Source organism: Balaenoptera acutorostrata, chromosome 5, assembly GCF_949987535.1.
Source record: "Balaenoptera acutorostrata chromosome 5, mBalAcu1.1, whole genome shotgun sequence".
Taxonomy (NCBI): domain Eukaryota; kingdom Metazoa; phylum Chordata; class Mammalia; order Artiodactyla; family Balaenopteridae; genus Balaenoptera; species Balaenoptera acutorostrata.
Window position 1 is genome coordinate 40,257,575 of NC_080068.1, and position 22,752 is coordinate 40,280,326.

At 37.8% G+C, this 22,752-nt stretch overlaps 1 protein-coding gene and 1 pseudogene across 10 annotated transcripts in view; both read right to left on the reverse strand.

Annotated features, from left to right (window-relative positions):
• The window catches only part of PTPN13 (protein tyrosine phosphatase non-receptor type 13), a 242,081-nt gene that overhangs the window by 11,004 nt on the left and 208,325 nt on the right, over positions 1-22,752 (reverse strand). For 9 of the 10 annotated variants that reach the window (XM_057546711.1, XM_057546717.1, XM_057546713.1 and 6 more), the window contains 2 exons: positions 5,255-5,310; positions 1,263-1,369 (listed from right to left, as the gene is read on the reverse strand). In XM_057546711.1, the coding sequence (XP_057402694.1) occupies positions 1,263-1,369; positions 5,255-5,310 (163 nt within the window). Of the gene's footprint in view, positions 1-1,262; positions 1,370-5,254; positions 5,311-12,377; positions 12,584-22,752 lie in introns of those variants that run through there. The other variant, XM_057546720.1, reaches the window with a different exon arrangement.
• On the reverse strand, positions 7,006-8,053 carry LOC103008436 (transcription initiation factor TFIID subunit 13-like; annotated as a pseudogene).

Genomic DNA, 22,752 nt, shown 5'->3' on the forward strand with positions numbered 1-22,752 from the left:
CAGCTTCTAAAGGAGTTTAAATTGTTTCTCTTTGCTTCTCTGGACCCAAATGGCACTGTTTACTTGATGAGAATGTATTTAGTCCTGTTTTTATTTTGCATTTAAATTAGCCTCCAAGCACATGGAGAAAAGATGAAGGGAGATGCTTCAGAAATTCCTTACAAGGGGACATGGCACTAGAAACACTGATTTCTCCCCTCTCTACCCACCCTTGGTACTCAGTGCCACTATCTCTGTCATTTGATAGTTTTCTCCATGCAAATGAAATCCTAAGGGTCTTTAGGAGTTTACCAAACAAGTGCTATCAATGTCTAAGAAGAGATATGTGTCTAACTTAGTACCTGCTCTATCTATGGAAAATGCTGATAACAGAAGGCAACTGTTATCCTGGAAGAAAGTAGGAGAGACTTCTTGCTATAGTCTGCACAAGTGTAGCTTTAATTACATCAATCAGTTGATAAAAGCATTTTGATGATGCAGCTACTATGCACGCAACAGTAATTCCAGGCACTGGGGGATCTCAAGAAGCTTAAGGTCTGTCTGGGGCGAAGACTAGTTGTGAATACAAAATCCAATCATATGAAATAACTGTAAACTTTTACAGAACTGAGTGTGAATGCAACAGCAGCTCAGAGGCTGGCGAGATGAACCTGGGTTACAGGATTTGAGCATTTCCATTGACACCAACAATCCAACTAAATCAAAAAAGTGTTAATTCGACTCCTTTAATTTCTTTCAACAATGACTTCAAATTACAAAACTGTGTTCTTTCACTGCATTAATATAACATTTCCTTACATGAAAAAAGAGAAATAAAACGCTGAATAGAACTTCATTTATCTGCTGGCTCAGTATAAAACAAGAGAGGCAGTAATAGTGAGGACAGACCAACTGACTCTTGCTCTTAAAAATTTTCCTATCTTTGAGCTATTCTTCTTACTTTACTATAAATAAAATGTGCTCCTCGACTTCTTATTCCAAGATGGCAAAATTGTTACTCTGTGTTTCCACTTAAAATATTTATACATCTATTTACATGTTTTACTCCAAGCCACTGAGAATTTTAGCCTAATAACTGTGCAAATATCTGGTCAATAAATGAATGTTGATGTTTGTCTATGTGATTTAACTTTATGTATAGAACTTAATAATGTAGACATATGGTGAAATAACATATCCATATATTCTGAAAACTGTAATTTTCAAACTTATTTTTTCTACCTATTGTTTTTGATTTTAAAAGTTGCTAATAAATTTCTTGCCTTTATTGGAATCTTCGTGGTTTGTCATTTCTATTGGCAATTCATCACTTCCCCATGTTATTTCATCATCATCATCAGTCTTCTTTTCTGCTGACTTGTGAATTAAGCTATGACAACAAAACACATTTATATTTTCTTCAGTTATGTGTCCAAAATAAATTGAAATATTATGTCCTTGAACTACATATTTCCACTACAATTATTATGGTATTTAAAAATAGATTATCTGATTAAAAAAACCTTAAATCCACAATTCCTAAAATTTATTGGTAAATATAAATTAAACTGAGGTACAGAATTGTTTAATATGGTTTAAATTTTGTCCTCAAACAAATCCCAAGTCTTTGAACCTTAGGTTGAAGGAGTCCTCTTGGGGATGGAGAAGGTGGTGGTTTGTTTCCACCCTTCCACTTGGATGAATGATTACAACTGTGTAAGTAGAGCTCTCTTTTGTTTTTTTTAACAGCTGTCTACTATTGTACTGTATGAATGATTCTTCATTTAATTACAGAAGTCCCTACCGATGGACATCAGTCTTTCAGTACAATTGGGGGTGAAAAGGACACTCTGGTATCTGGGCACTCACTTAATGTAATAAAACTCAGTACAAGTTCTCATTATTCTAGGGGTGCACAGCAGATGCCATCTCTCGGGTAAGGTGGGTGGCTAGAAAAGAGAAACTAGGTAGAAGAATAACATTTAGTGATAAGATGAGATGAAAAAGGATAATGCAAAGGCCTGAATACATTTTTAACTTTCTGATGCTCAGGGGAACAAAGCACAGTACATTTTGTCTGATGACATTATTATACACCATTAAGGCAGGACATGCACTAATGCTCCCAAAACATTGTAACAGGACAGCAATTATGCTGCTTTTATGGTGGATGCTTTCCTCTGCTCCAACTAATTGTACATCACAATTAACATGTAATTTGCAAGTTCTGCATCCATGAGGTCTTTTTGGTCTTCTAGCAAGTATGCTTTGTTTGGAAGGATATGTTTTGGAGATCCTCCCATAAGGATCCTCCTTTCTTTCTCATTCTTTTGAACAGCTGCTTAGTATTTCATTGTATGAGTACACCCTAATTTATTTTGTGTCTATTATGGTTTTTTACTACTATAAACAATGTTGCCATGAATATTCTTATAGAAGTGTCTGCATACATATGGTAGTAGGATCAATTCTTAGAAATAAAATTGCTAGGTTGAAGGGAATGTACTACAGTTCTTTGAACCTTTGACACGTATCATTGTAAGATACGCTATTCTGAATTAGGTCACAATGAGAGATACTTGGACTACCTATGTGCCAAACACCTGGAACAGCTGGCTGGGTTGTGGGTTCATAGACCCTGTCTTCACCCCGCAGTGACCCTGACCAGCCACAGGCCGTGAGGTCTCAGGGGGCCATTCCTGCAGTGGGGCCTGTGGTTGATACATGGACTTCCTTGTCCCCAAGCAAATCTCTAGGAGGTTAGAACCCAGAGTTGACTAAGTCTCTGCTTGAAACCAGGTCACAACCATGGCTTAGCAGGGGCAGAGAGGGGAGACAGAGTGAATAATAAAGCAGGCAGGTTGTGAGGGCCACCATAAACTTCGCAGGAGTTCCTTCAAAGGCATTTCTGTTAACCGTACCCTTCTGAGATCTACATGTCCTTCGAGTTCCTTCGAGGCTGTTTTTGTCTGTTTTGTGCCCTTTTTCCCCTTCATTGTTATTTAAAAAATAAAATAGTTTATATATACGTCAGCAAGCAGAAGAGTGTTTAGACTTTTTTTCTTTTTGGTAGATGAAGTATGGGAAGCGAAAACCTTCTGAAGTTCTAGTCTAGTCATGTTATAAAGTTGAGCGTGGCCCCGCGTGCCGGAACTCTTAAACAGGTCAGCTGCCGTCACCCCATTTTTTCACACAGTGCCCAGGAGACAGGCTCCCAACAGGCCACTCTGAGGCCAACCTTCTTTGGCAGAGAGGGAGTCTGTGAAGTCCCAGGCATTTAGGGCTGCGTGGGTGGGACTAGGACAAGGTGGTGGTTAGGGGTGAACAAGTGGATGAGGCTTGGGGCCCGGCCCGCCCACCCCCAGCTTTCATCAGAGCAGTCCAGGATTTGTCTGTTTCTAGTAGTAGCTGTGTGGCCTTGGGCCACAGCACGTTCCTGCGTGCCAGACACCACTCTAAGCTCTTGAGGTGTATTGGTCATTTAATCCTCACACAATCTAGGAGGTAGACAGATACTATCCCTGTTTTAGAGATGAGCTCAGGTAATTTGCTCAAGATCACAGAGTAAGTGACAAAGCCAGGACACAAACTGGGCAGCTTGATTCCAAGCCCATGTTCTTAATCTCTACCAGTTTGCCTCCCAACTGACATGGGGTTGCTCACACCCTCTCATTTTCTCTCTTTTCCTTCTATTTATCTCCCATGTTGGCCTCTGCATTTCCCCTCTGGCCCTCTCCAGTTCATTCTCCACAGTACACATCTTATCATGTCAGTCCCCTGCTTAAAAAACTCCATGGCCCCCATTTCTCTTGGGATAAAGGCCAAGGTCCTTATCCTGCTCCCTTCTCATCTTGGGCCACTCTCCTGTTTGCTCAGCCACTCTGGTCTAGTTCAGGTGTTCAGGTGCTCTGTGCTCTCTCCCGCCCTGGGGTCTTTGTAGACGCTATTCCTCTGCTTGGACAGTTCCACGCCATCCTTCCCCTACCCCTACCCCTGTCCTAGGTGACTCCTGTTTATTCTTCGGAACGTAAATGTCTCTTCATGGAGAAACCTCACCTACTACTTACTGTCTGAGAACATCAAGCCCCCAGGTGATATCCTCTCACAGTCTGTCATGACTTTTTACGATAAACAGCATTTATCATGGTCTATGATGATTTATTTGTGGGATTATTTGATTAATATTTGCCTTTATGCTAGACTGTGAGTTCCTTGGGTTAAGGAGCTTCTTTGTCTTGTTAACAGTGTATTTCAAGCACATTGTCTGGTTTATATTAGGTGCTCAATAAATATCTGGAGAATAATAATAATAATAAAAGATACGCTATTACTTTGCTTACATTAAGAAAGAAATAATATCAGACTATAATTTTATGACCCTTCATGAGATGTTAAAATTCTTAAAAAGTGTTTCCAAGAATCAGTAACATGTTAATAAAATCTGTATGTTAATAGTGTTTTCAATTTGCCACCCAAAGAATTTACACTAATTTATTCTTCCTCCCTTCCCCTGTTGACAGGGAAAAGCCTGTATCTTATTACTATTGGTGGCTGGCCCAGATACTTGCTGATGTTTTAAATATAAAACTATGCATTTCTATGTTAACAATATGTACCCACTGTCTAACTTTACTTAGTGAAAATTCAGTGTCAATTTGCTTTTCTAGGAAAATGGAAATAGCTCCCTTTGACTGTTTGGTTATCATTTAATATGAAGCAAAATTTATGTACAACCATTTTGTTGGCCAACAATATATATAAACTCTTCCTGATACATCATTTAGTGTTATAAAAAAATCTTATTTTATGTTAGAAACCATTTTCAAAAAGAAAAACATTTGTGGGGGTTTAAAATGTTTCTTACCTTCTTTGGTTTTATTTTCTTATTAAAGAATGAAATTTGTGAAGTATAGAAAAATTTAGAGAAACAGAAAAATAGGTTACCTATAATCACACCAGGAGAAGGTACTATCATCATTGCTGGCACATTTCCTTTTAGACTTTTCTTGCATTTTTTCTGATGGTCAAGAGAATACATTGCTTTTTTTGAGCAATGTCATAACAAACACATTGTCACATGTCACTAGAACCTCCTTGTAACAACATTCAGAAACATTTTTAATATTCAACCATAGTTCCATAATCTACTCAATAAGTCTCATTATACTGGAAAAGACACATTAATTTAAAAATCAACATCTAAATGGAAATCTTGAGAGCACTTCTAAAAAAGAGAATGAAAGTGTTATAAATATTTGAAAAATTATTTTTTTACCTTTCAGTTTTTACTTTTTCTTCACAATATTCCTCACAGCCATTCATTTTGGTTGACTACAACAAAGAGAAACCAAAATCAAATTAGCCCATTGTACCAAAAAAAAAAAAAAAAACCAAAAACAATCTTATATAATGTTCAATTTTATTTCCTATATTTACTGTTATTGTTCATCATCATGTTACAAAGACACACAACATTCAATTAATGCATGCCAAACTGTGGCTAAGGCATCTGCAGTGGCACAAGAGTTTTGGCTGGCTCCACTTATTCACCTCACACTCATCCTGGCTTTTCATTCATTTCTTTTTTTATATATATAAATTTTATTTATTTATTTATTGGCTGTGTTGGGTCTTCATTGCTGCACGCAGGCTTTCTCTAGTTGTGGCGAGTGGGGGCTACCCTTCCTTGCGGTGCGTGGGCCTCTCATTGCGGTGGCTTCTCTTGTTGCGCAGCACGGGCTCTAGGCGCGTGGGCTTCAGTAGTTGTGGCTCGTGGGCTCTAGAGCGCAGGCTCAGTAGTTGTGGTGCATGGGCTTAGTTGCTCTGCGGCATATGGGATCTTCCCAGACCAGGGCTTGAACCCGTGTCTCCTGCATCAGCAGGCGGATTCTTAACCACTGCGCCACCAGGGAAGTCCCTTTCATTTCTTATATAAGGGATATGAATGTATAGAGGTAAGGAAAAAGAAAAAGGAAAATCTAAAGTAACAATTATTTAGATGTGCATACATGGCATGTGTTTTTACACTACTTCAGTTTTAAAATCTAAAATTTCCAATGTGTTAAATTATCTTGCCCATTTATTTAATTTTAAAAATTTTTAATTGAAGTATAGTTGATTTACAATGTTTTGTTAGTTTCTGGTGTACAGCAAAGTGATTCACATACACACACACACATATATATACACACACATGTATATTCTTTTTCATGTTCTTTTCCATTATGGTTTATTACAGAATATTGAATATAGTTCCCTGTGCTATACAGTAGGACCTTGTTGTTTATCTGTTTTATTTATAGTAGTTTGTATATGCTGATACCAAACTCCTAATTTATCCCTCTCCCACCCCTTTTCCCCTTTGGTAACCATAAAGTTTTCTATATCTGTGAGTCTGTTTCTGTTTTGTAAATAAGTTCATTTGTATCATATTTTTTTCTTTTTTGTTTTTCATACTTTATTCCTTATACTGATAGGTTAAGAAAGTAAAATTTTCCTAAGTACTGATTCATAAATAATGTTTATAAGCGGGACACAAAACATTCAGTTTCACAAACAGTAATATCCAATGATCCCTGTAAATGCAATTTTAATCCTTACTTTAAGCTAAGTGCAAGAATAATACAATAAGCTAAATACACACAAAACCTGTATATGCTGAACTACAAAAGTGGTTTCCATAGCCACACATGGTCTTAGTCAAGTACACATTTCCACAATGAACAAGTACTAACAAATAAGTTAATAAAACACTACCCCAAATGCTTATCCTGCCATCAGCTTTTTCAGCAATGCCATTCCTGCTACTGAAAGCACTTATTTTTAGAAGCTTTGACCTGGGAAAATGAGTTCTCTTAAAAACTGACAAATAGTATAAGCCCTGAAGATTTTAAATCAAATAAGTCTTCCAACACAGAAGCATTCATAGGAAAGTTTTAGTTTCTCAAAAAATAAAAAATTAAAATGAAAAAAATCACTCTTGTTATCTATAGAAGAGAGTATTAAAACAAATTATCTTAAGACAAATAAACACTCTTAAAAAAGGTTGTATTTTCTATCATTTTCTCCTTAAAAGAAACACAAACCAGTTCACTATCTTTTAATAACTTAAGACTACTGTAATCTAAAAACTTTAGAATACATGAAACACATGTCTTAGCTATCAAAGGTACCATTTAGATTTCACATAATAAACAGCTACAGTACAGCCTACAATGGCACAAGTACACCTAATACATAATTATTAATTCATCATTTAGATGGTCAAAAGTCAGAAGGAACTGAATAGTTTGCAAGGTACTTTGACTTACATGTGGTCATTAAAATCCAGTAATTAATTCAAAGTATGGTAATATAATGGCAGGCAATTAAAGGCTCAAATATCACTCTAAAATTGAAGACATGAAAATGAAGACTGAAAATATTGTGGTTCTCTTTCTTTCACATGGCTAGATATCAGAACCTTACTGTGGAAAATATAGTTATTAAATATGGTTTCCCCAGAAAATAATGAAGCTTCCGAAAGTACAAAAGGTGTCAAGATCCATAGTTTGCTTCATCAAATGCTTTTCTAGCTCGTTTCAATTCTTCATTCATAGTAAGCAAGTCTTTAACCCTAGCAAACTTTCTTGGGTCCTTTCGAATCAAGAAGACGATATCTTCAACTTGTACCCGACCTTGTCTTCCAATTGACATTGCCTTGTGAGTCATTTCGGTGATGAACTCTATGACAAGGTCTTCAAGAATATCTACTGACTCAGCATAAGGATTCTGGTCATCCCCAAACCCATACATCATACACCGTAATTCTTTAGAAAAAAGTCTCTTTTACCCTGTCCACCTTCTGCACCTCCTCCAATTTCTTCATTTTCTTCCTCAAAGGTGGGGTCTTCTTCTTCATCTGCCATCCCAGCAGCCAGCCACCTCCAGGGCTTGTATCATATTTTAGATTCCACATATAAGGGCTATCATATTTGCCCTTTTATTTTTTAAAGGGAGGGGTGTCTCCCTAGGAAACTGAGATCAATCAGTTCATACTTTAACTGAGTATGGTGTCACAGAGACCCAAGTCCTGCAGAAGCAGTATGCTACAATCAGAAAGAGATGTCAAGTTGCATTCTTACATGGTTAATCTTACATTTAAATCTTCATTAGGACAAATTATCTTAAACGGGAAATTCTTTCCATTTCAAGATCCTGCATTATCTGGCCTCTGTCTACCTCTACAATCCATCTGGCTTTACTCTCCTCTTCACTAACTGAAGGCTTCAAACGGATGGGCCTTTCTTTTAGCTCTTCAAAATCGCTCTTTTTTTCACTTTTTCCTTGTTTAATCTAAGTGTCTTTACCTTCTGAGGATGTTCCTAACCACCCAGTCTAAAAGTGGATCTCCTTGGTATTCTCTTTTGTAGCGCTTTTTTAAACTTCAGAGACCTTATCACAACTTGTAATTGCATATTTTTTTGATCTTTTAGGTACAGACTCTGTAGAGTTAAAAAGTTAAGTTACTCTGATATCAATTTCAGTTTATCTGAAGGAAACACAGAACTGCTATGGCGGAAGAAATAAAGTAGATTGCTTTTATCCACTGACAACTGAAAAAAAAGCTTCTTAGACCTTATCTGTTTTTTTAAAAAAATTATTTGTTTTTCGCTGCGTTGGGTCTTTGTTGCTGCGTGCGGGCTTTCTTTAGTTGCAGCGACCGGGGGCTGCTCTTCGTTGCAGTGTGCAGGCTTCTCATTGCGGTGGCTTCTCTTGTTGCGGAGCACAGGCTCTAGGTGCACGGGCTTCAGCAGTTGCGGCACGCGGGCTTAGTTGCTCTGCGGCATGTGGGATCTTCCCGGACCAGGGTTTGAACCCATGTCCCCTGCCTTGGCAAGCGGATTCTTAACAACTGCGCCACCAGGGAAGCCCCCCTTATCTGTTTTTAGAAGTTGATAATTTTAGTCTGGGTTAAAACTTTTTTCCAAGTAAAGTCATTTGGATTTCCTATTCCCCATCATAATCCTGATCTAGGAATCACCATGTGTGCAATCATTTTGCAAAGTATACAGCCTTTTATAAGAGTAAAGTGTTATTGGGCTTCCCTGGTGGCGCAGTGGTTAAGAATCCGCCTGCCAATGCAGGGGGCACGGGTTCGAACCCTGGGCCTGGAAGATCCCACATGCTGCAGAGCAACTAAAGCCCGTGTGCCACAACTACTGAGCCTGCCCTCTAGAGTCTGTGAGCCACAACTACTGAAGCCCACGCACCTAGAGCCTGTGCTCTGCAACAAGAGAAGCCACCACAATGAGAAGCCCACAGACCACGACAAAGAGAAAGCCCACGCGCAGCAACGAAGACCCAATGCAGCCAAAAATAAATAATTAAAAAAAAAGAGTAAAGTGTTATTATTAACATTAAAATAATGAGATAAAGCCCAATTGGAAATACACTAGAGCAATACTTGTATTAACCAATTTTTCACTATTTTTGCAAAGTTTACCTATGTATGGTTTGGGGGTAGGTCAGTCTCTCTTCTCATTCTGGATTGTAGGCTCTTTGGAAGAGGAGGAAGCTGTAGTACTGCCTCAGGGAAAAGATTTAAGGTTTTTATCATGGCCAGCCTGTTTGAAGGTTAGTCTGTAGTCCCACTGATCAAAGAATCCAGATCCAGCAACTTGAAGAGTAGAGGAGGCATCTGCTGGATCTAGGACCAGCTACATAATTTGTAGTCCCCAGTGCGAGATGAAAATATGGGCTCTTTCTTTGGCATGGCATGTAAGTCATTTCATGAACTCATCCCTGCCTATCTCTTAAGCCTTAGCTTTCAAGACACCATGTGATACCCTAATAGCAATGATTTAGTGCCCTTAATTTTCCATGTTGATCCAGACCTTCATACCTTTGCTGAGAAGCTCCTCGGTATGGAATGCTCTTTCCCATTTTATCTCACCTATCAAAATCTTTAAAATGCTAATTCTCTAGGAGGCTTTAATAACCATACCCACATACTCCTGTATAGCCCCTATATTCCCTAATTCTTTATAATCCTGTCTGAACTACACACAGACACTCCATAAAAAAGCAGGATATGTTTTTTTACTATAGCTTTTTGTAGAGTTGAAAGTAAAATTAAGTTATTCTGATATTAATTTCAATTTATTTGTGGGAAATCAGAGCTTCCATGGAGGAAGAAAATTTACTTATTTGCATGTGTACATCTCCCAAATTGACTGCTAGACTGTACAAGCAAATTTAGGACAGAAACCCTGACGTCCCTTCTTACCCTGTTATCCCCAAAATAATCAAACAAGTTCAGCAACAGCTGAAGTGAAGAGTTTTGAAACTTTAGGTAGTAATTTACAATAATGTATATGACTGGCATTCATTCCTTCATTCACAAATAACACACAGACATTGGCCTGAAGTACTTCACTAAGAGGTACAGTAGTACCCCTTTATCTGAGGGGCGATATGTCCCAAGACACCCAGTAAATGCCTGAAACCACGGAGAGTGCTGAACTGTTTTCTGTTCATGTCTTCCACTCACAAATTAAATGCCTTTTCCATCTTAACTAAGCATTTATCATGCACTGTGGCCTTAACTTTTGCAGTTTGAGGTGCAACAGCAAAACTAGCACAAATTTCTTTTTCCTTTTTCACAATTTCGCAGATAGATTTGTTCTTACCGTAGATCTTAGCAACTAACCTCAGCATACGATTTTTCTCTTTCCTTATGAAGTAGAGAACTTTCACCTTTTCACTTAAAGGAAGCAGTTATGGCTTCTCTTTGGCAACATCCAGATTGCCAGCATCACTACTCTTGTACTGCAGGGCCATCATTGAATAAGAGTTACATGAACACAAACACTTCGATACTGCAATGACTGCTCCGATAACCAAGATGGCTACTAAGTGACTAATGGGGAAGATACACTGGACAAAGGGATGATTTATGTCCTGGGTGGGACGGAGTGAGATGGCGCAGAATTTCATCTCACTACTTAGAATGGCACACCATTTAAAACTCACGAATTGTTTATTTCTGGAATTTTCCATTTAACATTTTCTGACTGTGGTTGACTGTAAGTAACTGAAACCCCTGAAAGTGAAACTGTAGATGGGGGGCAGGGGCTACTGTAGTCAAGTATAGAGACAGTTAATTGCAGCAGAGGGACAAATGCAATGACTTGCACAAGTAGCTATCAGAGGGACAATCTTTCTTTTTAAAAAGGACATTCCTCTACTTTTTATAATACCAGTGGATAGCACCTTAACTTTTGGCACATGATAAAATTTTCAGGGTTGCAAAATATACTGTTAAGAACAAATTCAGTAAATAATCATTTGTTTAGGGTGATTCCCAACATGGCACACTTACAAATTTCTGAATATTTAAAAAAACTCTAAGGAACTCTTAGAACTACTCAAATGTAGGTAATATTCGAGAAACGTTAAGATGAAACAAAACTTTTCTAGAATACTGGTTCAGTCTTTCTTTCATGGATGGAGATGTCATATTTGTCTCTTTTGAATTTGCCTTCTTATGAATATAATTACCATTGTGACTTTAACACATTTAGATTTTGAAACACATGAAACATTTTCATGTTTTTATTTCAGTACCTTGTATCCTCTTCTCCTAAATTTGTTTTGTGCTTTCTTTGTTTTGCTTACCATTAGTCAAAATCTCTTCTAAAGCAGAAGTCTTATCTATTCAAGTGCTAATTTATTGTTTTTAAGGATGGACTGGCCCAAAATACTTGGTCTTAAACATCTTGAATTCTCAAGACACAGATTTGTGGGCTCTATCTATACTTTGGTGACAGGACAACTTATGTATTATTTACATAATATTTCCTAATAAGTGGTAGGAATATTCTCCCTCCACGAACCTTAATTTTTAGATTTGTTCTGGATAGTTTTACATCCTAATTCTACTATGTAAACTTTAGAATCATTTCACAAAGCCACCCTGCCTCTCATTAAAACAAACAACGAAACAAAACAGAAACCTCAAAATATTTTATGGGACCATATTTAATTGAGGGGTGAATCTAGGGAGAACTTAAATTTTAGATTTTTTTCTATGAAAGAACAAGGAATGTTTTCCTTTAATACTTCTTTTGTGCTTCTCTGTAGAGTTTTAAAGTTTTCATAATATAAATATGTACATTTTTGGTTGAATTTATGCCTAGAGCTCTTGTTTTGTAACTATTGTGAATAAAATTTTATTTGATTAGACATATTTAAATTTTACATATCCACACAAAGACGTGCACATGAGTGTTCTTTGTTTCATCTTTTTAAAAATTTATTTATTTTATTTATTTATTTTTGGCTGCATTGGGTCTTCATTGCTGTGCATGGACTTTCTCTAGTTGCGGCAAGCAGGGGCTACTCTTCGTTGCGGTGCACGGGCTTCTCGTTGTGGTGGCTTCTCTTGTTGCAAAGCATGGGCTCTAGGCATCTGGGCTTCAGTAGCTGTGGCATGCAGGCTCAGTAGTTGTGGCACACGGGCTCAGTTGCTCCACGGCACGTGGGATCCTTCCAGACCAGGGATCGAACCTGTGTTCCCTGCACTGGCAGGCGGATTCTCAACCACTGTGCCACTCAGGAAGCCCTTGATTATATTTTATAAGTGGTTAAGGCAAAGACTGTGTTATGAACTGACCTGTGTCCCCCCAAACTTCACAGGTTGAAGCCCTAACCCCCAATGGGACTGTATTTGGAAATAGGGTCTTTATGGAGATAATTGAGGCTAAATGAGGTCATGAGGATAGGGCTCTAACCCAATAGGATTAGTGTCCTTATAAGAAGAGGAAGAGACACCAGGCGTGTGTGCACACAAAGGAAAGACCATGTGAGGACACAGCTAGAAGAGGGCTGCCTGCAAGCCAAGGAGAGAGGTCTTGCCAGAAACCAAAACGGCTAACACCCTGATCGTAGATGTCCAGCCTCAAGACCTGTGAAAACATAAATTTTCTCTCTTTTTTTAAGCCACTCAGGTTGTGGTGTTTTGTTATGGCAGCCCAAGCAAACTAGAACAGACTGCAAACTCAAATGCCTGCAGGAATCAGAAAAATAATATAAACCTTTGAAATGCTGGGGTTGAGGGCATAATTCTGTCTTGTGAGACCCGAGAATTTACATTATAAAGAAATAGGAATCTTTGCTGCATTACTGTTTATAATAAATATACTACTCATCAATAGATAGCCAATTTAATAAATTATGGTATATCTATGCAAGAGAATAATAGGGAAGCATTAGAAAGTATGAGACAGAGAGGGCAGACAGCAGAAGCAAGAGGAACTACAATCCTGCAGACTGTGGAACAAAAACCACATTCGCACAAAGATAGACAAGATGAAAAGGCAGAGGGCTATGTACCAGATGAAGGAACAAGATAAAACCCCAGAAAAACAACTAAATGAAGTGGAGATAGGCAACCTTCCAGAAAAAGAATTCAGAATAATGATAGTCAAGATGATCCAGGACCTCGGAAAAACAATGGAGGCAAAGATCGAGAAGATGCAAGAAATGTTTAACAAAGACCTAGAAGAATTAAAGAACAAACAAACAGAGATGAACAATATAATAACTGGAATGAAAACTACACTAGAAGGAATCAATAGCAGAATAACTAAGACAGAAGAACGGATAAGTGACCTGGAAGATAGAATGGTGGAATTAACTGCTGCAGAACAGAATAAAGAAAAAAGAAAGAAAAGAAATGAAGACAGCTTAACAGACCTCTGGGACAACATTAAACGCAACAACATTTGCATTATAGGGGTCCCAGAAGGAGAAGAGAGAGAGAAAGGACCCGAGAAAATATTTGAAGAGATTATAGTCGAAAACTTCCCTAACATGGGAAAGGAAATAGCCACCCAAGTTCAGGAAGTGCAGCAAGTCCCATACAGGATAAACCCAAGGAGAAACACGCTGAGACACATAGTAATCAAATTGGCAAAAATTAAAGAAATTATTGAAAGCAGCAAGGGAAAAACGACAAATAACATACAAGGGAACTCCCGTAAGGTTAACAGCTGATTTCTCAACAGAAACTTTACACGCCAGAAGGGAGTGGCATGATATATTTTAAGTGATGAAAGGGAAGAAACTACAACCAAGATGACTCTACCCGGCAAGGATCTCATTCAGATTCGATGGAGAAATCAAAAGCTTTACAGACAAGCAAAAGCTAAGAGAATTCTGCACCACCAAACCAGCTCTACAACAAATGCTAAAGGAACTTCTCTAAGTGGGAAACACAAGAGAAGAAAAGGACCTACAAAAACAAACCCAAAACAATTAAGAAAATGATCATAGGAACATACATATCGATAATTACCTTAAACATGAATGGATTAAATGTTCCAACCAAAAGACACAGGCTTGCTGAATGGATACAAAAAGAAGACCCATAATATGCTGTCTACAAGAGACCCACTTCAGACCTAGGGACATATACACCCTGAAAGTGAGGGGATGGAAAAAGATATTCCATGCAAATGGAAATCAAAAGAAAGCTGGAGTAGCTATACTCATATCAGATAAAATAGACTTTAAAATACAGAATGTTACAAGAGACAAGGAAGGACACTACATAATGATCAAGGGATCAATCCAAGAAGAAGATTTAACAATTATAAATATATATGCACCCAACATAGGAGCACCTCAATATATAAGGCAACTGCTAACAGCTATAAAAGAGGAAATCGACAGTAACACAATAATAGTGAGGGATGTTAACAGCTAACTTACACCAATGGACAGATCATCCAAAATGAAAATAAATAAGGAAACAGAAGCTTTAAATGACACAATAGACCAGATAGATTTAATTGATATTATAGGACATTGTATCCAAAAACAGCAGATTACACTTTCTTCTCAAGTGCGCATGGAACATTCTCCAGGATAGATCACATCTTGGGTCACAAATCAAGCCTCACTAAATTTAAGAAAATTGAAATCATATCAAGCATCTTTTCTGACCACAACACTATGAGATTAGAAATGCATTACAGGGAAAAAAACGTAAAAAACACAAACACATGGAGGCTAAACAATACGTTACTAAATAACCAAGAGATCACTGAAGAAATCAGAGGAAATCAAAAAACACCTAGAGACAAATGACGATGAAAACACGACGATCCGGAGATTAACCAAGATGGCGGAGTAGAAGGACGTGCTCTCACTCCCTCTTGCGAGAGCACCAGAATCACAACTGGCTGCTGGACAATCATTGACAGGAAGACCCTGGACTTCACCAAGGAGGACACCCCACGTCCAAGGACAGAGGAGAAGCCACAGTGAGACGGTAGGAGGGGCGCAATCAGAGTAAAATCAAATCCCATAACTGCTGGGTGGGTGACTCACAGACTGGCGAACACTTATACCACAGAAGTCCACCCACTGGAGTGAAGGTTCTGAGCCCCACCTCAGGCTTCCCAACCTGGGGGTCCGGCAACGGGAGGAGGAATTCCTAGAGAATCAGACTTTGAAGTCTAGTGGGAATTGATTGCAGGACTGTGACAGGACTGGGGGAAACAGAGACCCCACTCTTGGAGGGCACACACAAAGTAATGTGTGCATCGGGACCCAGGGGAAGGAGCAGTGACCCTGGGGGAGACTGAACCAGACGTACCTGCTGGTGTTGGGGGGTCTCCTGCAGAGGCGAGTGGTGGCTCTGTTTCACCGTGGGGATAAGGACACTGGCAGCAGAGGTCCTGGGAAGTTCTCCTTGGCGTGAGCCCTCCCAGAGTCTGCCATTAACCCCACCAAAGAGCACGGGTAGGCTCCAGTGTTGGGTTGCCTCAGGCAAAACAACCAACAGGGAGGGAACCCAGCCCCACCCATCAACAGTCAAGTGGATTAAGGTTTTACTGGGCTCTGATCGCCACAGCAACAGGGAGGGAACCCAGCCCCACCCATCAACAGTCAAGTGGATTAAGGTTTTACTGAGCTCTGACCGCCACAGCAACAGTCAGCTCTACCCACCACCAGAGCCTCCCATCAAGCCTCTTAGATAGCCTCAACCACCAGAGGGCAGACAACAGAAGCAAGAAAAACTACAATCCTGCAGCCTGTGGACCAAAAACCACAGTTACAGAAAGACAGAGAAGATGAAAAGGCAGAGGGCTATGTACCAGATGAAGGAACAAGAAAAAACCCCAGAAAAACAACTAAATGAAGTGGAGATAGGCAACCTTCCAGAAAAAGAATTCAGAATAATGATAGTGAAGATGATCCAGGACCTCGGAATAAGAATGGAGGCAAAGATTGAGAAGATGCAAGAAATGATTAACAAAGACCTAGAAGAATTAAAGAACAAACAAACAGAGATGAACAATACAATAACTGAAATGAAAACTACACTAGAAGGAATCAATAGCAGAATAACTGAGGCAGAAGAACGGATAAGTGACCTGGAAGACAGAATGGTGGAATTCACTGCTGCGGAACAGACTAAAGAAAAAAGAATAAAAAGAAATGAAGACAGCCTAAGAGACCTCTGGGACAACATTAAACGCAACAACATTCGCATTATAGGGGTCCCAGAAGGAGAAGAGAGAGAGAAAGGACCAGAGAAAATATTTGAAGAGATTATAATCGAAAACTTCCCTAACATGGGAAAGGAAATAGCCACCCAAGTCCAGGAAGCGCAGAGAGTCCCATACAGAATAAACCCAAGGAGAAACACGCCGAGACACATAGTAATCAAAGTGGCAAAAATTAAAGACAAAGAAAAATTATTGAAAGCAGCAAGGGAAAAACGACAAATAACATACAAGGGAACCCCCATAAGGTTAACAGCTGATTTCTCAGCAGAAACTCTGCAAGCCAGAAGGGAGTGGCATGATATACTTAAAGTGATGAAAGGGAAGAACCTACAACCAAGATTACTCTACCCAGCAAGGATCTCATTTAGATTTGATGGAGAAATCAAAAGCTTTACAGACAAGCAAAAGCTAAGAGAATTCAGCACCACCAAACCAGCTCTACAACAAATGCTAAAGGAACTTCTCTAAGTGGGAAACACAAGAGAAGAAAAGGACCTACAAAAACAAACCCAAAACAATTAAGAAAATGGTCATAGGAACATACATATCGATAATTACCTTAAACGTGAATGGATTAAATGCCCCAACCAAAAGACATAGACTGGGTGAATGGATACAAAAACAAGACCCATATATATGCTGTCTACAAGAGACCCACTTCAGACCTAGGGACACATACAGACTGAAAGTGAGGGGATGGAAAAAGATATTCCATGCAAATGGAAATCAAAAGAAAGCTGGAGTAGCTATACTCATATCAGATAAAATAGACTTTAAAATAAAGAATGTTACAAGAGACAAGGAAGGACACTACATAATGATCCAGGGATCAATCCAAGAAGAAGATATAACAATTATAAATATATATGCACCCAACATAGGAGCACCTCAATACATAAGGCAACTGCTAACAGCTATAAAAGAGGAAATCGACAGTAACACAATCATAGTGGGGGACTTTAACACCTCACTTACACCAATGGACAGATCATCCAAAATGAAAATAAATAAGGAAACAGAAGCTTTAAATGACACAATAGACCAGATAGATTTAATTGATATATATAGGACATTCCATCCAAAAACGGCAGATTACACGTTCTTCTCAAGTGCACACGGAACATTCTCCAGGATAGATCACATCTTGGGTCACAAATCAAGCCTCAGTAAATTTAAGAAAATTGAAGTCATATCAAGCATCTTTTCTGACCACAACGCTATGAGATTAGAAATGAATTACAGGGAAAAAAACGTAAAAAAGACAAACACATGGAGGCTAAACAATACGTTACTAAATAACCAAGAGATCACTGAAGAAATCAAACAGGAAATAAAAAAATACCTAGAGACAAATGACAATGAAAACACGACGACCCAAAACCTATGGGATGCAGCAAAAGCGGTTCTAAGAGGGAAGTTTATAGCTATACAAGCCTACCTAAAGAAACAAGAAAAATCTCAAGTAAACAATCTAACTTTACACCTAAAGAAACTAGAGAAAGAAGAACAAACAAAACCCAAAGTTAGCAGAAGGAAAGAAATCATAAAGATCAGAGCAGAAATAAATGAAATAGAAACAAAGAAAACAATAGCAAAGATCAATAAAACTAAAAGTTGGTTCTTTGAGAAGATAAACAAAATTGATAAGCCATTAGCCAGACTCATCAAGAAAAAGAGGGAGAGGACTCAAATCAATAAAATCAGAAATGAAAAAGGAGAAGTTACAACAGACACCGCAGAAATACAAAACATCCTAAGAGACTACTACAAGCAACTTTATGCCAATAAAATGGACAACCTGGAAGAAATGGACAAATTCTTAGAAAGGTATAACCTTCCAAGACTGAATCAGGAAGAAACAGAAAATATCAACAGACCAATCACAAGTAATGAAATTGAAACTGTGATTAAAAATCTTCCAACAAACAAAAGTCCAGGACCAGATGGCTTCACAGGTGAATTCTATCAAACATTTAGAGAAGAGCTAACACCCATCCTTCTCAAACTCTTCCAAAAAATTGCAGAGGAAGGAACTCTCCCAAACTCATTCTATGAGGCCACCATCACCCTGATACCAAAACCAGACAAAGACACTACAAAAAAAGAAAATTACAGACCAATATCACTGATGAATATAGATGCAAAAATCCTCAACAAAATACTAGCAAACAGAATCCAACAACACATTAAAAGGATCATACACCACGATCAAGTGGGATTTCTCCCAGGGATGCAAGGATTCTTCAATATACGAAAATCAATCAATGTGATACACCATATTAACAAATTGAAGAATAAAAACCATATGATCATCTCAATAGATGCAGAAAAAGCTTTTGACAAAATTCAACACCCATTTATGATAAAAACTCTCCAGAAAGTGGGCATAGAGGGAACCTACCTCAACATAATAAAGGCCATATATGACAAACCCACAGCAAACATCATTCTCAATGGTGAAAAACTGAAAGCATTTCCTCTAAGATCAGGAACGAGACAAGGATGTCCACTCTCACCACTATTATTCAACATAGTTCTGGAAGTCCTAGCCACGGCAATCAGAGAAGACAAAGAAATAAAAGGAATACAAATTGGAAAAGAAGAAGTAAAACTGTCACTGTTTGCGGATGACATGATACTATACATAGAGAATCCTAAAACTGCCACCAGAAAACTGCTAGAGCTAATTAATGAATATGGTAAAGTTGCAGGTTACAAAATTAATGCACAGAAATCTCTTGCATTCCTATACACTAATGATGAAAAATCTGAAAGAGAAATTATGGAAACACTCCCATTTACCATTGCAACAAAAAGAATAAAATACCTAGGAATAAACCTACCTAGGGAGGCAAAAGACCTGTATGCAGAAAACTATAAGACACTGATGAAAGAAATTAAAGATGATACCAACAGATGGAGAGATATACCATGTTCTTGGATTGGAAGAATCAACATTGTGAAAATGAGTATACTACCCAAAGCAATCTACAGATTCAATGCAATCCCTATCAAATTACCAATGGCATTTTTTACGGAGCTAGAACAAATCATCTTAAAATTTGTATGGAGACACAAAAGACCCCGAATAGCCAAAGCAGTCTTGAGGCAAAAAAATGGATCTGGAGGAATCAGACTCCCTGACTTCAGACTATACTACAAAGCTACAGTAATCAAGACAATATGGTACTGGCACAAAAACAGAAACATAGATCAATGGAACAAGATAGAAAGCCCAGAGATTAACCCACGCACCTATGGTCAACTAATCTATGACAAAGGAGGCAAAGATATACAATGGAGAAAAGACAGTCTCTTCAATAAGTGGTGCTGGGAAAACTGGACAGCCACATGTAAAAGAATGAAATTAGAATACTCCCTAACACCATACACAAAAATAAACTCAAAATGGATTAGAGACCTAAATATAAGACTGGACACTATAAAACTCTTAGAGGAAAACATAGGAAGAACACTCTTTGACATAAATCACAGCAAGATCTTTTTCGATCCACCTCCTAGAGTAATGGAAATAAAAACAAAAATAAACAAGTGGGACCTAATGAAACTTCAAAGCTTTTGCACAGCAAAGGAAACCATAAACAAGACGAAAAGACAACCCTCAGAATGGGAGAAAATATTTGCAAATGAATCAACGGACAAAGGATTAATCTCCAAAATATATAAACAGCTCATTCAGCTCAATATCAAAGAAACAAACACCCCAATCCAAAAATGGGCAGAAGACCTAAATAGACATTTCTCCAAAGAAGACATACAGACGGCCACGAAGCACATGAAAAGATGCTCAACATCACTAATTATTAGAGAAATGCAAATCAAAACTACAATGAGGTATCACCTCACTCCTGTTAGAATGGGCATCATCAGAAAATCTACAAACAACAAATGCTGGAGAGGGTGTGGAGAAAAGGGAACCCTCTTGCACTGTTGGTGGGAATGTAAATTGATACAGCCACTATGGAGAACAATATGGAGGTTCCTTAAAAAACTAAAAATAGAATTACCATATGACCCAGCAATCCCACTACTGGGCATATACCCAGAGAAAACCGTAATTCAAAAAGACACGTGCACCCGAATGTTCATTGCAGCACTATTTACAATAGCCAGGTCATGGAAGCAACCTAAATGCCCATCAACAGACGAATGGATAAAGAAGTTGTGGTACATATATACGATGGAATATTATTCAGCCATAAAAAGGAACGAAATTGAGTCATTTGTTGAGAAGTGGATGGATCTAGAGACTGTCATACAGAGTGAAGTAAGTCAGAAAGAGAAAAACAAATATCGTATGTTAATGCATGTATGTGGAACGTAGAAAAATGGTACAGATGAGCCAGTTTGCAGGGCAGAAGTTGAGACACAGATGTAGAGAATGGACATATGGACACCAAGGGGGGAAAACTGCGATGAGGTGGGGATGGTGATGTGCTGAATTGGGCGATTGGGATTGACATGTATACACTGATGTGTATAAAACTGATGCCTAATAAGAACCTGCAGTATAAAAAAACAAGCAAAACAACTAATACTAAACTTTCATTGGGTTATTTGTATGGAAATATGTTAATATAAATGTTTCAGACATTACATGAAATTTCTAAAAATCTTATATTTGTATTTGTATGGAAATATGTTAATATAAATGTTTCAGACATTACATGAAATTTCTAAAAATCTTATATTTGTATTTGTATGGAAATATGTATGGAAATATGTTAATATAAATGTTTCAGACATTACATGAAATTTCTAAAAATCTTATATTTGTATTTGTATGGAAATATGTATGGAAATATGTTAATATAAATGTTTCAGACATTACAGGAAACGTCTAAAAATCTTATATGTTCTGGTATAATGTTATAAGTAATAATCCTAGTTATTACTTTAAAATGTATATCTCAGAAATAACTAATTTTCTTGTCAACTGCATTATTATGAACTTTCATCAAATCTTTAACCATGGTCATTTTTAAGTCTTTTGTCATTTACAGACAGTTCTGGGTGTACTCTGATGATTTTGCAAATATGTTCCTATAAAAGAGTTTCATCTTCAAGAAATTCATGGAAAAGACTCTGACAAGTACAGGTTTCTGGTAACTGACTGTACTGCTGAACTGAATGAATAAGCATTTTCAGAACTCTAATGAAAAACTGATGAACTCATAAAAGTGCTAACAAAAGATCAAGATGAAAAAAAAGAAATTAATTACATGGGACTGAGTGAACTGATGAGGATGAGTATAATTTTTGTGACTTTCTGTCTGAATTAAAAAAAAAAAAATCCCACAAGGACTCAGAGGAAAAGAATATACAAATCAATTTTCACTGCAAAGTAAAGGAGCTGTTACAGTGGAGGATTACTGGACTGAATGTCAATATTATGACATAGTATAAGTGTGTTTCATGTTTGGTAATTGCAATCATTGTTGCTTTTGTTGTGGTCATCCATGTACAATGCTTGGTGTCAGTCTATCTATCTCTTGTAAAAATAAAATACAGTGTGTGTGTGTGGAAAAAAAAAAAAAAAAAAAAAAAGAAAACACGACGATCCAAAACCCATGGGATGCAGCAAAAGCAGTTGTAAGAGGGAAGTTTAGAGCAATACAATCCTACCTCAAGAAACAAGAAAAATCTCAAATAAACAATCTAACCTTACACCTAAAGGAACTAGAGAAAGAAGAACAAACAAAACCCAAAGTTAGCAGAAGGAAAGAAACCATAAAGATCAGAGCAGAAATAAATGAAATAGAAACAAAGAAAACAATAGCAAAGATCAATAAAACTAAAAGCTGATTCTTTGAGAAGATAAACAAAATTGATAAACCATTAGCCAGACTCATCAAGAAAATGAGGGACAGGACTCAAGTCAATAAAATTAGAAATGAAAAAGGAGAAGTTACAACAGACACTGAAGAAATACAAAGCATCCTAAGAGACTACTACAAGCAACTCTATGCCAACTTAATGGATAACCTGGAAGAAATGGACAAATTCTTAGAAAGGTATAACCTTCCAAGACTGAACCAGAAAGAAATAGAAAATATGAACAGACCAGTCACAAGTAATGAAATTGAAACTGTGATTAAAAATCTTCCAACAAACAAAAGTCCAGGACCAGATGGCTTCACAGGTGAATTCTATCAAACATTTAGAGAAGAGCTAACACCCATCCTTCTCAAAC